The sequence below is a fragment of the Cavia porcellus genome, unplaced genomic scaffold (assembly GCF_034190915.1).
Source record: "Cavia porcellus strain 051 isolate PalLab524CR breed Dunkin Hartley unplaced genomic scaffold, mCavPor4.1 scaffold_24, whole genome shotgun sequence".
In the NCBI taxonomy this organism is placed as follows: domain Eukaryota; kingdom Metazoa; phylum Chordata; class Mammalia; order Rodentia; family Caviidae; genus Cavia; species Cavia porcellus.
The window spans coordinates 36182442-36200681 of NW_026947507.1; the positions used below are offsets into that span (position 1 = coordinate 36182442).

Consider the following 18240-nt stretch of genomic DNA (forward strand, 5'->3'; position numbering starts at 1 on the left):
GTGTCAACATCCCAACCTGCTTCCATCACAATGTTTGGGCCTCGCTTCCTCCCAGGACGTGAAGGAAGGCAGAGTCCAAAAAGGATTCTGCCCTGGAGGAGGCGGACGACCCACCTGGGGAGGGTGCACCGATGTTATGGGGAGAGGAGAGGGGCCACGTGCACAGAGAGGCACGGGCAGCGGGCACGAAGGGTCGCAGAGGATGGAAGCTGCATAGACCACTCCTCGGGGGTAGAGCCTAGAGGGCGTGTGTCTGCGCAGGGCACAGCACCTCACGGTGGAGGATCTCTGATTGTCACCCAGCTCAGCCACTTTCACTGTCTCTGGAGCAGAGCTGGATGAGGCAAAGGGACTCGGTGACAACTGCAGAAACTGCAGAAGCAACTGCGCTTGGGTGGTGAGGCCACAGTGGAGCAAAGGAGGCCCATGCGAAAGCATGGCACACTGCGGAGGTGGGAACACAGCTAATGTTCTTTCTTTTCCCCCCTCTGTTCCTTCCTTTTTCCCCCCCTCAAACTCCCAATCCTCCTGTCTCAGCCTCTTAAATCCTGGGATTACAAGTGTGTACCACCCTGCACAGCTCAATGAACTGATGTTTTCTAACAGCCTCATTCCATGCCTCAGGCCTCATTTCACATAAGAGGAAACAAGTGATATATACTCTAATAAGACATTTACTAAATTCTAGTATGGACGAAATTTTAGCATTGCATCATGTAACCAACATCCAAAAGCTTATCCAGGGGACAGTTTGCACGCTCATTTGCATTAAGTCTTTGAAATGTGGTTTGCGGTTTATACTACAGCTCATGGAACTGGACTTGGCCATGGGTCAGCTGCTCAGGAGCCTCCTGGGGACAGTGGGTGACATATTCTATGGCATAGCCCCCTGTGAGACTCTGGAGGAGGCTGCTCTACAAAGGGACAGGAAGTAGGAGAGGGGAGGACAGAAATGTATGGTGTGAGGAGTTGGGGTGCACCCCAGTGGGCAAAAAGAGGGCAGAGGGGAGTTACGATTCTCAAAGTCCAGTGATGAGCGCTCAGGACCCCTGCATCCGGCTATACGGAAAGCAGCTAGGACGTTGCTCCCACTCCCTAGACTCCTGTTTTACTGCCTCGCACAAAACACTCACCATCGGTGGGGTCAACATTTCTGGCTGGACACAGCTGCCGCCGTCCTGCAGGAGACTTCTCAGCTTCAGCAGATTCCTGCTACAAACAGTAAGGATGTCCTGGTCAAAGTCAGGGCACGGGGTTTGAGGCCTGAACCTGACAACCAGCAGCCTTGAGAACAGGGGACCTCACCTCTCCTCTAGGATCTCCATGGGGAGGCAGATAAACTTCATGCCAGTGGCTGCAGCGCTTTTAAGTGCTCACCTGGGCAGGCTCCCTCCACTCAGATGGAGCATTCCCACCCACCTCCAGCAGGGGGCAGCTGTCTCACAACTTTTTTTTGGCTGTGCGGAGGCTGAAACCTGCGGCCTAATAAGCTAAGCAAGGGCTTTATCATGGAGCTGCAAGACTAGCTTCTTATGAAACTCAGCAGAAGTCTGGGGACTGCAGCAGTTTGCAAGATCCAAAGGGAAGCAAGCCAGGCTAAGGCAGAAGGATCACTGAAAGTTCAAAACCAGCCTGGGCTACAAAGTGAGCTCAAGGCCAGCCTGGACTGAATAGAGACCCCCCCCCAAAAAAAAGAAAGAAAGAAAAGAAAATCCAAAGGGAAGTTTTGTTTTGTTTGAAGTATGTCAAGGTTTTTTTTTTTTTTTTGTATCTTTTTATCGGTACCGGGGATCAAATTCACGACCACCTGCTTGTAAGGCAGGTGCTTATGCCGCTGAGCTAAATCCCCAGCCCTAATGTAAAGTGTTTTAATCAACTGTAACATCTCATGTCAATAGTTCAAATGAGGAAATGAAAACATGGACAGTCACCATGGAGGCCAGGGAGACACTGGGAAAAACTAAACACTAAATCTCCTTTTTTTAAGACAGCCTCGAATATAAATATGTAAGGAAGATGTCTGTATGGAAAAAATGCCTTCAGTGGCAGTGGTGACACACCAGAGGCCTTCCCTACAAGGTCTGATCAAAGCGAAAACCCCGCTGTCTGTTGCTTGTTCATTTTCTACAATACAAGGTGTGAGAACCCGGGGCCTCCAGTGTGGCAGACCTGCACCCTGAACACCTCCCCTGGGCCTCCAGGCATGTCCCTGCCCTGCTCTGAGAACTCCCTGCAGCAGAAACAGGAAGCGAGATTCTTGGAATAGAGCAGGAAAAAGTCATTGTTTTAGTTATGTTTATGCACTTTGAAGATCCTAATGCTTAAACAATAATGAAAGATGAATAAAATTCTGGATGAATGTTTAAAAATGTAGCAGGCAACAATAAATTAGAAAATGTTCTTCAAAGAGGATCAGTTTCATAAAGGATCAAATTTATAAAGTGTTTATAAAGTACTTAACTACGAAGAAAACAGAGGTCAAAAAATCAGAATCACTAATCTGTGGGAAAATCTTAATTTAGTTGTAATAAAATATTTGTCTTGAAATGCTATCTTCAGTGGTAAGAAACACTGATTATTAACAAGATGTCAATTCTTCTTAGACTACTTTTATACTTAAGATCAATTCAATAAAAATTTCAATTAGTATTTTGGACATGGAGAAAATAATGAATGAATTCTAGATTTTGTCTAGGCCAAAGCATAAGTTTAAAAAAAATTAAAGTAGAGGTGTTTGCGCTATTTTTTTTGTTTAAACCAGATTGGAAGCCGGGCGTGGTAGCACACTCCTGTTCCAACACTGGGAAGGCTGAGGCAGGAGGATCAATGTATGTTTGAGACCAGCGTGGGCTACAAAGTGAGCACAAGGCCAGCCTGAACTGCATAGTGAGACCCTGTCTCAAAAAGACAAAAAAAAAAAAAAAACAACTCAGATTGGAAAGTTTGGTTGTATAGAAAAATATTACACGTAAAAGAATGTCTTTTACGTATATAAAATATGTAGATATACTTATGCATTAAGACAGAGAAAGGCCAGATGATGGAGCTCAGTAGTAGGGTGCTTGCTTAGCATACAGGAAACCCTGGGTTCAGTCTCCAGCAGAGAGAGAGAGACAGAGAGACACAGAGACACAGAGAGAGAGAGAAGATACAGAGAAAGAATCAAAGAATTACAAGAAATGACCTGTCATAGTTATCTTGGGGTTGGTGAGCAGAAAAAAATGCCCTCATTATTTATTTGAGCCCCCTTCTATCCTATTTAAATTTATCACATTGACTAAGTATTAAACTCTTTCTAAAAATGTCAAGCCACTTAATCAAACTAGAGGGATTACTGGCATTTATAATGCTTCCTTTTGTTTTCATTTTCTCTTTGTTAAAGACTGGATGAGCCTTCGCCCTGTGATTAAGGAGAGATCAAAAGCAGAAGGAAATGACAGACTCAGTGTGCAAATGTGATCAGTAAAACTAGACAGCGACTTAGAATTTGGGGAGCTCACTTCAATCACATCACAAAACACACTTCCCTCAGATTACATAGTTATATGCAAAAGTGAGTTCTTGAAAAAAACCTAGTGGGATTCACTTTAGGTTGGGCAAAGATCTCTCTGAAGCTGATGAGCAGTGAAAATTAAATGCATCTACTGATTTCACATCATCAAAATGAGTGTGCACAGTGGGATGGGGAGTGTGCGTGCACATGCATGGGTGTGTGTGTGTGTGTGTGTGTGTGTGTGTAGTAAATGGTACTTCTATGCACTGGCTTGGACATTCTATTTCTTCCAAACACAAACAACTGAACAAAGACTTATTTTCAGACACTTCAATGTAACAGTCATCTTGGGGTGGATTTCAAATGCCTGAGGTCAGGCCTCGCTGAACCTGACAAACTCAGCCCTTAGTCAGCAGTAAACACTCCGCTCCCACTCTATGCCTGTACTGTTCCAGGGTCTGGGGAGAGGGACACAGCACGAACTAACAGAGACTCAAAAGAGAAAGTCCCCGGAGCCCCGCACTGCCCTGTCCCAGTCAGTTCCTTGTCTCTCTGTTCGCACTCCCCCTATGCCAGGAAACCTGATGGCTCACTCCTCTCCCCCTGCCTACAGCCCCACTCCACCAGCGGTCCCCTACTCACCAACAAACAGTCTGCCTCCCCTGGGGTCTGTGCAGTGACATCTGTTGCAACCTGTCCTTGTTCTGTTTCTTGCTCGAAGACCAGGGAACACTCTAACGATATCCTGCTATGGTCATTGTCCTCAGTTTCAGACCCTCCTGGGGCCTCTGACAAGTCAATGTGGTCCTTGGGAAGACAAAGAGGCCACTCAGGAGTCCACGCCCACCGGGTCCCTATTGCCTCCCAGTGCGCTCACCCCAGGCCACTACAGCTCAGACATCCATAATCTGCCACTGGTACTGCGATCCTGGTTTCATGCCCAGGTGGTGTCATTGCACTGTCAGTCAGCCCAGAGCCCAGAGCTTTACAGAGAGTGGGGACAGTGGCACAGGACAAATGGGCACGGGTCCTCCCCAGTTGTGTAGTTGCTGGAAGTGGATCCTGAGCCCCCACTCCCCCAGGCCCAGGAAGTGCCAACTCACTCCGGTCCTGGAGTCCTGTCCACAGTCTGGATAGGATCTCTCAGTCGAGGCAGGGGTCCTGGACTTCAGACAATGGACAAGAGCGCTGGGCCACTCTTAGGAGGAGGAAGAGAGGGGCAAAATTAAGCAGATGCCCAATCTTTGAAAGGTTTTGCTCTGAGCAACACAGTTTAAATCAGGATATATACATAACAAGAGAGAGCAGGACAGGAGGACACAGGCGCGGGGGGCATTTGTGTTGGGAACATAGCGGGGTGGGAAGGGGCCAATACTTACTTGAAAGGATGTTCCTCTGAAGAAAAAGTTTTATCGTCTTTTTAAAATAAACAAGCAGACCCACCAGGATGAGTATGACAAAAGCCAGTATGACATATTTCGTGTCTACGGAAGGAGAAGGATAGGTGGGAGTCCTTGGACTGCTGGTCACTGGCTTTCCAGGAGCGGGGGCTTCCTCAGTGGCCTTGGTACCTGACTGCTTGTCCATACACTTGAGGTCACTCCAGGGGGTACAGGGACTCACTATCACCATCCCATCCGGGCAACTGGGTACACACAGGGAGGAAACGATGGGCTTCTGTGAGGGAAGGCAGCCAGGTGGGGCCCAAGAAGGAGCCACCCTTCCTGCCCAGTGTCCCCAGAGGGTGGCAGAGGAAGGCCGGGCTCCTCACACTTCCTGCTGCCTCCCAAACTTGCCCCAAGTCTGGGCAAGGCCCTGAGCCTTGCCCTGTGCTCCTCCTCTGCAGGGTGCACTAGCCGCCCCTGGACCTCAGGAGCCGGCAGGAGCTTGGGTGGCCACTGCCCACCGATCTCTGGTCCTCCCCATCTGGACTTCCTCTCAATCACAGCAAATGCTGGGGGGGTCCAAGAAGATTAGATTAACTACTGGTTGGACTCCTAAAGCTCCAAATAGCAATAAAACATAGCCCCCCCACCAAGTTTATGTCCTTCAAGGATTTTCTCCCCACATTTCTTACTAGTAATACTGGCTATACAGATGAATGAGTTTCATTCTGGAAGATTTGTACGGGTACCTAACTTACGTTAACCACCCCCACCCTTTCCCCCACTTTCCCCTCTAATTTGGCATGCAGTGTTCTTTTGGGGGAGGCAATGGGTTTAATGTATTTTGATCTTACATCACCTGTCACACACCTTTGCACACTCTCTTCTGCCTCTTTCTTCCCTTCTTCATCTAATACTAGTCTCCCTTCTGCTCAGAAGAGCAGAATCATCTTTTTTGAACTCCACATCCAAGGGAGGACATGCTGTATTTGTCTCAGTTTAGCTTATTTTGCTCATCATGATCTCCAGATCCAGCCACATTTTGTTTTGTAAATGACAAAATTTTGTTGTTTTATGGTTTAATACTACTCCGCTGTATATATCCATTCATCGGCTAACAGGCACCTAGGCTGGTTCATATCTTGCCTATGGTACACTGTGTTGCTTGGGTATGGAGGCATTCTCAGAGGTGCTGACTTTAATTCCTCTGGGTGTCTACCTAGGAGTGGTACAGCGGGATCAAATGATAACCCTGTCTTCAGTCTTTTTGAGGAACCTCCATAGTGATTTATATAGTGGCTGTAACTAATTTACATCCCTGACCTTTACCAGCATTTATTTTATTACTGCTGTTGTTACTATTACTATTGTTATTATTTTTGTATTCTCGATGCTAGCCATTCTGACTGGGGTAAGACTGGTAGTTTATGTGTCTATTTTTGTACCACTACTAGGCTGTTTTTGGCTTTGTGATATAACTGAAATTATGATACCTCCAGTCTTGCTCTTACTGCCTAGGGTTACTTTAGCTACTTTGGGTCTTTTGTGTCTCCATGTGAATTTTAGGATTTTTTTGGTCCTACTTCTCCATTGGTATTTTGATAGAGATTGAGCTGAATCTATAGGTCACTTTGGGTTGGTGCTTTAACAGGATTAATTCTACCAATTCATGAGCATGGGCAGTCTTGCCATCTTCTGGGATCTTTTTCAATTTCTTTTAGTGTTCTGAAGTTTTTATGGAAGAGATTTTTCGCCTGTTTGGATAGAATGATCTCTAGGTCTTTTATTAGTTTTGACGCTATTGGGGATGGAATTGTTTTCTGATTTCTTTCTCAGCTAGTCACTGTGGTGCACAGAAAAGCCATGGATTCTGATGTTGATTTTATATCCAGTTAATTTTCTGACACTGTTTATCAACTCTAAAAGTCTTTTGGTGGAATCCTTGGGGTCTTCTAAATACAGAGCAATCAGGAGTCTGGGGTGAGGCTAGCTGAGGTGATTCTGGTCTTTTTATGTCTTTTTTAGGTTTTGGGGGGATACTGACACTTTTGTCTGCCTAAGCCTCTGCCTACGTAAGAAAGAACTAAGAAAATCACATTTTATTACTGGTATGGTGTATCAATGAACATACACCTGGCTATCTTCTACTCACTCTTCTGTTTTCAAAGGGAGCGAGGTCATGTCCTAGAGACCTCAGTGAACAATCGGCCTGGCCAAGGAGAGACAGAAAAGGGTGGGAGGGAAGGGGACCACATGGATGGACCAGGAAGGGCCACCACAAGCTCGGAAGACCCCAGCAGCAGGGGAAGATCTGTGGGGTCAAGAAAGAGAAAGTGGTACAAGGAAACTAGAGGCTTCTGCGGGTTTCTGTGGGCTCCTGGGAGCCTCCATTCCTGGGTCTCACCTGGTCCGACATTTCTGGCAGAACTCAGGGGAGCCCTCTTCCCGGAAAGTGCCCGCCTTACACTGGCACACCGTGTCCGAGGTCCTGGTGCACGGGTGCTGCACGATTTGTTCTAGAAACAAAAGAAAAGCTTTGAGGAATGCGTTGACCTGTCCCCTCGTGTCTTTCCTGTCACTGTCACTGACCTCTGCAAATCCTGGCTCTGTTGGAAAGGAGGCAGGGGACTGAGGACATACATGAAGGCTGAGAGAGCTCCCCACCTTCAGAGGAGTAGAGCCTGGCTGAGAACAGATCCGGGCACTAGGACCCCACCTTCCCCTCTCCTCTGGGCCACACCTTTTTCTTAGGCTCTGCCTTCAGTTTTACAGGGAGCCAGAAATGTGAGTTGGGCTTTTTGTGGGAGGTTCTGGAAGGAGAGGCCTAAGGCCAGAGCAAGGCTGACCCAGTGTGCGACAGCAGTCTGCATGGGGTCAGGACACCACGTGAGACAGAGAGGATGGATGCTCAGGGTGGCTCCCTTCCGTCCTCCTCCAGATGCGTATCTGCCTTGCTGACTTCCACTCTTCCCTCTTCCACCACAGGGATCTCGGTCAAATGCAAACCAGACCCCTGTGTGTAAACCACAGACCGAGGTCACCCATACAGAGCAGGAGACTCTTGCCAGAGCCAGAGCCCTATCAGGCACGGCTCCTGCAGGAGGGCTCTCTGCTGCTCCCTCCTGGGGCCCCTACCAAGATGCTCTTCCCTCTGCCTCCTGAATGCTTGTGGTCACCCTTCAAGGTGCAGCTCATTACGCCTTGGTCCCTGGAGTGCTGCCTCTGCCTGCTGCCCAAGCCCCCTGTTCAGTCACCTCAGGCCCATGGGGGCTTCTAGGAAGTGTCCTTCTGCAACCAGCCCAGTGACTCCCGCTAGCCCCCTGAGAGCCATCAGCAAGTTCAAAGATAAGCTGGCCTGGAATGGAGGTTCCTGAGTCCACATCAGCTACATTCCCATCTCGGTGCCCCACGCCCATCCCGGGATCCTCCTTGCCGGGTACCTTGGGCACAGCTGCTGCATGGCAGGCAGGCCTGGAGGTGATTAGGGTAGGTGGTATAGTCCACTCCATCTTCACAGTCTTCACATGTATTGGTGTCTGACAGGTAAGATCCTGAGGGAGAGAAAAGCTGGTGAGCACATCTTTGCAGGATTCCCAGTGCTGGCAACAGGGACTGGCAACAGGGACTGGCAACAGGGACAGGGCGGGGACGGTGGCCACCTGTGGAATACAAACAGGACCTCAGCTACTCCTCCTATACCACCCCTGCCTTAGAAAGATGGCACTAGGCACGCCCGAAACTCACGTACAGAGTACCCAGGCTGAAAAGAATAAGGCCAAATTAAATTTGTGGCTTTTACAGACAAGGTCTTGCTACGCATTCCAGGCTGGCCAGGGCCTCTGCCTCCTGACCACTGGAGTCACAGGTGTACGCCACCATGCCCCGCTTTACAGTCAGACCAACAATATACTTACAATATAATATCCAAAATGTTACCCTGTCAACACACAGTCAAGAGAGAACATGTGTGCACTGGGAGTGAAACCCAGAGTCTTAAGTGCTGGGCTACCTCCCCAGCCCTTTAAGAAAGTATAATTAACTCATTTATTATTTTGAATTCATTATTATGACAGTGGGGGTTGGATCCAGGATCTTCACACTGAACTACATTCCCAGCCCACTTTTAAAATTTCCTTTTATTCCATTTTATTTTCTATTTTGAGACAGGATCCAATAAAATTGCTAAGCTGCCTCTGCCCCACAATGGGCTGTGACCATAGGCCCACACCAGCAGGCCTGGCTACCTTTTATTATTTTTTTAACACTAATGAAATCCACAGTGCATTTTTCACTCCAAGGTACATACTGGTAACCTAGTTTTCCACTGAAGGCCCTGGAAAAAGTGGGAGCAGGCAGGAAGGAAACAGTAGAAAAACCAAGAAAGTTAAAGAAAAACCAAAAACTTGTTCTTTAAACAAATCAATAAATTGACAATGGCTATTAAATGGGGTGGGGTAAAATTATTACAATCTGAAATAAGAGAAAAGTTATTACGACTCACTTCATAGGAATGACTAAGAACTTCGGTATAGCCATAAATTCAGTACCTTTAGTAAAAGTAGGCAGATTTCTAGAAAGACACAAACTACAGAAACCAACTCCATTTGAAACACACTCTGGCAGCCCTTCCTCTTGGGCTGTGGCAGGCCTGCTCCTGGAGGACGTCACAATGGCAGGCAGCCAGGCAGTCCTGGAGGGCCCAGGAGGCAGCTGAAGCAAACCACAGGATCCATGGCTCACCAGGATGTGGGGGAGCTGTGCCCTCAGCCAACAGTCACAGCCACCCCACCTCTGCCTGCCACACCCATCCAGACTGCTGGGGGCCAAGGCCAAGATGGGGAACAACTTCTCCAGTCAGGGAGACGGGAAGAGGAGGAAAGAGAATGGACACAGTATGGCAGGTAGGGCCACTTGGTTGTTTATCAAGGTTGTGACTCAGGATGATGATCACTTCACAAGTTGACTGGAGCAGACTCTTGAGTGCAAGTAGCGTGACAAAGTGAGAGGAAAGATGAGGACAATTATGACTACAAGACTATGACAAGAGAAGACCCCGGGATCAACCGAGAGGAGGGTGCAGTGCTATAAACAAATCCACAGGACCTAGGGACACAATGGTTTGCAGACCAAAAAGTGCCTTCTGCCCGGGACTTATAGACACAGTCTTCTGGGCCAGGGCTAATTACAACAAAAGCCAGAACCACACATAAGGGAGACACAGCAAACTCATGCAGAAAAGGAGTTTGGGACGGGGCATCACTGCAGCACACCAGTAATTGCAGCACTCAGGAGGCCGAGGCAGGAGGATCTGACATTAGAGGCCAGCCTTGGCTAGCTACATATGAGTTCAAAGCCAGGCTGGACTAAAATGCGGGCAATATACGTTCAGCCATGTTTATAGCAGCACAATTTGTAATCGCTAAATCTTGGAAACAACTCCCATCAACTGAGGAATGGATAAAAAAGATGTGGTAGTGTTTTCATACAATGGAGTACTACTACCCAGCTATCCTGAAGGGTAAACTTGAGACATTTTTTGGGCAATGGATACATATTGCCCATACAAAAATACAAGACCATACAAGACCATACTCATAAGTGAAATAAATCAGACTTGTGTACACATCGTTATTGTCTCTCTAGTAAGAGAACATGAAGAAGTAAGTACAACAAGTAAGTACAAAATGTACAACAGATCCTGTAAAATGGGAAGGAACTGTTCAGAAGGAAAAGAAGGAAAGGCGAAAAGGAAAGGAAAAAAAAAAATATATATATATATAATAGTTAAGATAGTTATACTACTAAGTGCTATTAATTCATTGAAAAGAAAGGTTTGTGCCTATATTGTTTGATCAGTTTTTCAGGCCTACACCTTAGTACAAGCAACTACTTTGAAGTAACAGTACACAATGCACTAACCACTGCAGCTCTCCTACAATCTTATTTTGAAATTTTGTGCCATTGTTGTTATTGGTTTTTTTCTTTAAAATTAAAAAAAATTGTTTTAAAAGAAAGAAGCAGGAGCACAAGATGGGAAAAGAGAGGGAAGAGGGATGAACTTTTGGAGGAAGACACAAAAAGTGGTAGGAATAGTGAGCAGGGTTTCAAAACACTAGGTCCTAAAACTCCATCTTGGCCAGCAGCATGCTGTGCTTAAGAGACGCAGCCCCACCCAGCACCATGAAGGAAAGGTCTTGGCTGGCCCTCCTGTGGCGCAGCCAGCATTGGACTTCAGAGTCCTGTGGAGGTTTCAAGCAGCCCCGCTGCTCTTTCTGCATATTCATTTTACAGGAATTTTCTACATTTTATACATGTGTGAACTAGAATTGGCAGCACGCTTTCCTAATCACTCTGCGAAGAATAACAACCAAGACAAAGCTCCTGCATGCAGCATTCTTTCACAGTGACTCTGCAGGTACAGAAAACCAAACTGTGCTGTGCATGGTGATGCACATCTCTCATCTCGGCACTCTGAAAGGCTGAGTCAGGAGGATTAGAAACTCAAGCCCAGACTGAGCAAAACTTAGCAACACTCTGTCCCAAATAAAGAAATGAAAAAGGGCTCGGGATATAGCTCAGCGTGAAGGCCCTGAGTTCTAGTCCCAGTACTGCAAAACCAAAACAACACACAAAACCCAACAGCCAATGTCATTCTAAACTATTTTATGTTCAGACATCGGGGCCTTCATAACAAGGGCTGACCACCACAGATTTGCTGCACTTCCCGTGGACTTTCTGTGCCTCAAAATGGCTGGCTCAGAAGTTTAAAGGGCTAGTGTGAAATCTCCTAGCAGAAATCCAGCAGAAAGCCAGCCACCTGGATTCTGACCTGCTGCACGTAGTGCTCTTATTTAACCTGCCTCTTGCTCCAGCCTAAAGCACACTCCATGCAGTAGGCGTGGCTGTATTAGACTTCCTGGTCTCAAAAAAGCTGTGATTTATAACTGAATTTTAGTTGTAGTCTGATACAATCACAAATGAACTTTAACCACATGGGTCCAGCATGGGAGAAAGGGAGCAGGAGAGAGCACTCTTGTTTCTTATTAGTCATTTTTTAATTTGAATAGTGCTCTTTATGTTCTGCATTAAGGCCTGTTTCGCTTTGCTGTAGAGTAAGTTGGCTGGCATAATACATTGCTTGGTTAAGTAAATAACCTGACGTATGCACTAGAATTTGGAAATGTTTGCCCATCACTGGGGTGGAACCAAACAACCTTTCTGCAGGGCATGGACGCCATAGGCTCTACTTCAGGTGCTGATAGAGGCTCAGCTAATCAGGTTTAAACTACTGGAAACAAGGGCAGGCGAATGGCTTCACTCAGACTAAAAGATTCCCTGACCTATCCTAAAAGATGCAAAGCAATGTGAACAGAATCTCACCTAACACCCATCAAGTATCATGGTACTGGACTTTCTAAAGATACAGGGATCCCGGCTAGTTCTGCAGCTGTATTGGTCAGCCTTCCTGCTGCTGAGACAAAATACCCAATACCTCCATTTTGGCTCATGGTTTTAGTTTGTGGCTGGCTGGTTCCAAGGCAGAAATAACATGACAGTGGGGCCTGGTGGAGAAAAAGTGCTTAAATCTGCAGCAGATAGGAAGTAGAGGGATTGAGGACAAGAATATGCCCTTCCAGGTCATGCCCTCATGACTCACCTCCAACAAGTCCCTGCCTCTTAACCACCCATTCAGCTTCAAACTCATGAGCACAGCCCGACCATGATCTGATCACCTTCCAAACACATGAGACATAAAGCCCAGAGAGCTACCCAAGCCCAAGACTACCAAAAAGTTTCTTTTCTGGTTATACATCTTCAATTCAGTAGAAGAGTTTCACAGTGGTACACCCGCTCTGGAAGAGGAGTCTGGGTTTCTCTAGAACAACACGCCACTCCCCCCCCCACCAAATGCAGAAGGACAGACCGGCTACAGGCAAGAGCCAAGTAAATAGCACGAGAACATTTTCAAGAGGGCCAGGCTTGATGAATGTATCAGTGCAGGAACTGGAATACAGAGAGAGTTAAGTAGCTCCTGAAGGACCTGCCAGTCACTCCTGGGCACTGACACAGGCAATGTGGACATAGCAGGGAGGACCTGCCTGCTGCATCTGGGTGTGTGGCCCAGTGGTTACATGACAGCAGATTCTTAAACTGAAGGCTTCATTTAGGGACCAAAAATCTTAAATAATCTATTGAACCATGAGCCGCATGTTTTCCCTGAGTTACTAAGCATCTGTCCTTGTACAGCTGAAGGGAAGGTTATATTATTTCCTTTTTCTTTCTTTCTTTTTTTTTTCTTTTTAATCAGTACCGGGGATCGAACTCACAACCACCTGTTTGCAGGCAGGTGCTTATGCCACTGAGCTAAATCCCCAGCGGGAGGTTATATTATTGAGAATAAGCTAAGATGAATAATAAGGTGACATTTAATGACATACTGTACTGGAAATCTGAAGACCTACAGTAGATCTAAATTCCAACAATCATAAATCTTTGAGGTTGTAAGACTATCAATATGCCTAGGAATCATTTTAACACACCATATGATGGGCAGGAGAAAAGGTGACTGGGACTCCTAAATACACTGACAACAAAGACTTTGATTCAGAAAGCAAAAACTAAATTTAAAGAAAAGTCCACGCCCAGGTGATTTCACCACTGAATGTCACAAAACAGTTCAAGACCAATTAAAGCCAATGATTCCCAAACTTAAACAAACAAACAAACAAAAAAATAGAAGTGGAAATAATACTTCCCAGCTCATTTTAGAGGACAGTATTAGCTCCCTAATGCCAAAATAAGGACATCATAATAAAAAGAAACTAAACACCAATTATTTATAGGATATGGGTGTAAAAACACCCAAGAAAATACTAATAAATTAACTCTAGTTTTATAAAGCAATTATACGCCCTACCCCTGTGAGTTTTATGGTATGCGGGCAAGTTCAGGCTCCCAAACATAAATTAATGTAGCAAATCATAACAACTGACTAACAACCACAGGGCATGTAATTATCTCAAAAGACACAGGGAAAGCATTTATGTGCAATCTAATCCAATAGCCTTTCATGGTAAAATTCACCAAATAAAGTAAGAATAGAAACTGCCTGGCGAATGTGCCTGGGGCCAGATGGGCAGTCATCCCCAGGACAGGCTCAGGGATGCTCCAGGACCGGGTTTCCAACATGCTGCCTCAGGAGCTCTCTGGGAGCCCTCCACTTTTGCACCTCCAGCACTAGCAGGTGCCGGTCCCCTTGCCATGTGCCCTCCCACCTAGAGAGAGCTCGCTGCTCCTGGCACTATGGTCTGGGCAGGCTCCAGGCTGCGGGCTGTGGAGCCGGGTGTATGCTGGCGGCCAGGTTCTGCTCACTTGAACAGGCAGGGACCTTATTTGACACTCGTCTGCAGGTGTGTGTGGGTCCTTGCTCAGTGCTGAAAGCATGGGGGTGCAGTGTGCATGGTGGTGGAGGTAGTGGTAGGGCCTCAACCAGTGGGTGACACATTTATATCCTAGCAGGTGCTGGAGGCCAGAGATGAGGGTGCCTCCCCATCATGCAGAGGCCAGTCCCCAACATCAGCAATAAGGTTTAGCACCCCAAAGCCTGCACATCGCTGTGCACACATCCTGGCACCCGTTCCTCTCCTCTTCTCCTAATATCCACGGTGCCTGGCACTGAGTAATCAGCACTATACTGGTACTTCCATTTCAGACACCACCAAGACCCTGGGGAGTGAGTGCGCTCTGTCCATGCCGGATACCTGGAGTGCAAACAACCCCAGCCCCTTGCTTGCTTGCCCTGAAAAGGGCAAGTCCCTAGGGTGTAAGTATGGATCAAGACTCGGTGGAGGTTGATGGTTCTCTCACACAGGTGTCAGGTGTGGACGATCTGCCAGAAGGGTCCTTACTTCCCCTGGTTTCAATGACATGCAGTGTTTAAAATAATCATGGTTTAGCCAGGTATGGTATGCAGGCCTGTAATCCTAGCACTTGGGAGGCTGAGGCAGGAAGATTGCCGTGAGCTTGAGGCCAGCCTGGACTCCATAGTGAATTCAAAGCCAACCTGAACTACACTGTAAGATTCTGTCTTAAAAAAAAACCAAAAAACAAAAAACAGAAACTATGTTTGATTCTAAATCGTTTGCTATCCAAATAAAACAAAATTATTTTAAAAAATGAATTTCACCTGATGAAAAGCATCTTCAAAACTCCCACAGCTCACAATATAATTAGAGGTGAAAGACTGAACACCACACACACACAACACACACACACACACAAGATATCATCTGTCGTCATTTTTATTCAACATTGTGCTAGAAGTACTAGCCAGGACAATCAGGCAATGAAAAAGAAATCATCCAGGTCCGGCATGGGCATGATACTGTAGGTGACATCCAGGCCTGTAATGGCAGCACTCAGGAGGCTAACGCAGAAGAAGCACTGACAGCTTGGGATACATAGTGAGTTCAAGGCCTGCCTGAACTACGTAAGACCCCATCTCAAAAACAAACAAAAGTCATCCAGATTGAAAAAGAAAAAAGAAAAACTGTCTCTATTGGCAAAGACATCATCTTATATCCACTGAAAGAATATTAGAATAACTTCAGCAAGGTTACAGAATACAAGGCCAACTTATAAAAGTCAATTACAGTTTCATACACTCACAGTGTGCAATCCAAAAATAAAATAAATAAAATCGATTTATTACAGCATCAAAAAATATGTAGAAATATATTTAATAAAACAAATGCAAATATGAAAACTACAGAACATCTAAATAAACAGAACAACATCCTACCCTCATTGAATAGAAAGACTGAACAATGTTAAGATGATATTATTCTTCACGCTCTCCACAGGTTCAATGTAATTCCAATCAGAAAGTCAGTTAGATTTTTTGCAGCAATTTGGATGATTCTAAAATTCATATGGAATCTTGAGGGGCCAAGATAATAAAAATTATCTTCAGGAAAAGGAAAGCAAAACAGGAAGACGTACGCTTCCTGATTTAAAAACACATTCCAGCAGAATTCAAGACAATGTGGCACTGGTAAAGGAAACAGACCAACGGCATAAACTGAGAGTTCAAAAATAAATCTATACATTGACGTTCAATTGGTTTGCAACCAGGGTGTCAAGACCATCCCGTGAAAAAGGGCAATCTTTTCAACACTGGGTGTGGGGACAACTGCAACTGGACAGCACGTGCAAAACAAAAAAGCTGGGACCTTATGTGACCCTGCAAAGAACAATGAACTCAAAGTGGATCAAATATCTAGACAGAAAGGTGAAAACTACTACACTCTTGGCAGAAAATCCAGGATATGTCTTCATAATTTGGCAAAGGCTCGTTAGGCATCTGTTTAGGAACTGCAGGGAAGAGAAGAGAGGAAAAATGTGGAGAGAGCTGCTGTGAAGGATTAGAGGTAAATTTTAAATCCGTACCTGCTGGACATAACTCGAGATGCCCTCTCCACCTCTCTAGCACAGCAGGCTCATGAGCTTCCCTGGTTTGGACTTGCCCGATGACAACCTGTGGGGACAAAGCAGGGACTGGCATGAGCGGTTTCCAGGTCTCATCTATTACAAGACTAACCAAAACTATACAGAAATCGGACATCTCTCCCAGTTCTAAAACCCTCAGCCTTCATTTGTATTCATATTTGTCTATTGATGTCTTAGGAACAGCAAAGTAATATACACTTGAACAACTTTCTTTTTATTCTTTCCTCTTTAACAAAAACATTACATTGGATAGTGGAAAAATACAAAAGGTGTTTATTAAAATGAAAGAAAAGTCATACCCCATCAAACTGGAAATTACATCTGGAATCTATTCTTCCTTCTACTAATTGATTATATATGTGTGAATACCGTCTCCTTCTCCCTCCCTCCTGCCCATTCTGTTATCCACCTCCACCCAGCCCGACAGGCAACATTTTACTTTCTGTTTCTATGAACTTAGCACATCTGGGCACGGTTTATGAGACGAATGGTTCAGTACTGATCTTTTTGTGACTGGCATATTTCACTTAGCATAACGTCTTCATGGTCCAGCCTTGCTGCACCCCGTGTCAGAATTGCTTTCCTTTTATTTACAGCTGTATAAATGCATACGCGGTATTTTATTTATTTTTTTCTCCTGTTGACAGCACTTGGGTTGCTTCTACTGGCAGACTATAGTGAACAGTGAACAGGGGTGTGTGAAATCCCTTTTTGAAACTATTTTCAACTCTCTTGAGTAAATACCCAGAAGTAGAAAACAGTGATATGAATTAAAAACTACTGGTCACCTTAACGCCAGAGGAATTAAATCAGCACAGTGCTGATCGCAGATGTCCCATCTGAGGGAAGTTGCCAGCATAGAGGCATGGAGAAGGAGAAGCAAGGCGTTGTGGGTTTCTCTAAGTGTTGCTGTCTGAGCCGCTGGATCTCCTGGAGGAGCTCATCATGACTAGCTTCCCCAGTGTGAGTTCAACCATTGTCATCAGAGGAGCTCGGAACCTTGTGCTTGTTGCTGAGAGTGGCTATGGTTCACTTTGGGGGAGCTCTGGTCCTTATATCGAGCATTGTTTCCTGGCTCTGGAAGGGAAGTCATGTGTTGTTTAATCTCCAGAAGAAACTCATCATGCTAGTGTTCTGGCATGTATTGGACTGTTCTTAACCTGAAAGGAGCTCTGGACCTCTGTGTCACTGAGGATGGCTGTGGTACTTTGCAGGACAGCCCTGGTCCTTGTTTTGACTGTGACTTCTTGGCTCCAGTGTAGAACTCTCAAACACCAATACAGCTCCTTCACCCCACTGGCATAGACTTTCTAGCTTCCACCACTGACCTCTGGGCCTTCCCCCACAAATCCATAAAACAGACGGGTGTGAATCCTTCTCGTGGGCTCTAGACCTCCAGTTGGACTCTTAGGAGGCATTGTCATGGGCTCTAGGTTTTCATCTGGATTCATGCAGGACATTGCTGTGGGATCCAAGACCTTGGCTGAATATTCCAGGCCTTCAGTGTTGAGGACATATTTCCCAACTTTCTTTGTTAACTGTGGGTGACCATCATAAAATAATATAAATTTTGTGCCCTAATTCTAATTGTTCTCTGCACAACCCTGACTACAACATACAGCAATCCTATTTTTAATTATTTGAGGAACTGCCATAGCATCTTCCATAGTCTGAACCAAACTATTTATTTGCCAGTAGAGCACAGGCATTCCATTCCTCTATAGCCTCACCAAAACTTCAGTCGACTGTCCTGATGTGTGTGAGGTGCAATCTCCTTGTGGTTCTGATGAGCACTCCTCTAACACGTCACTGAGGGGGATCGACTTGTTTTGTGCTTTTTGAGCATCTGTGCAA

At 45.8% G+C, this 18240-nt stretch overlaps 1 protein-coding gene across 3 annotated transcripts in view; it reads right to left on the reverse strand.

The window, feature by feature from the left end:
- Window positions 1–18240, reverse strand: part of LOC101787877 (tumor necrosis factor receptor superfamily member 10B) — a 31524-nt gene that overhangs the window by 3798 nt on the left and 9486 nt on the right. The window contains exons 2-9 of one of the 3 annotated variants that reach the window (XM_005008188.4): window positions 16327–16414; window positions 8319–8429; window positions 7283–7394; window positions 5065–5138; window positions 4873–4977; window positions 4597–4691; window positions 4136–4300; window positions 1134–1212 (exon numbers count right to left, since the gene is read on the reverse strand). In XM_005008188.4, coding sequence (XP_005008245.3) covers window positions 1134–1212; window positions 4136–4300; window positions 4597–4691; window positions 4873–4977; window positions 5065–5138; window positions 7283–7394; window positions 8319–8429; window positions 16327–16414 — 829 coding nt within the window. Of the gene's footprint in view, window positions 1–1133; window positions 1213–4135; window positions 4301–4596; window positions 4692–4872; window positions 5139–7282; window positions 7395–8318; window positions 8430–16326; window positions 16415–18240 lie in introns of all 3 variants that reach the window. The other 2 variants (XM_023561539.2, XM_023561538.2) reach the window with 2 other exon arrangements.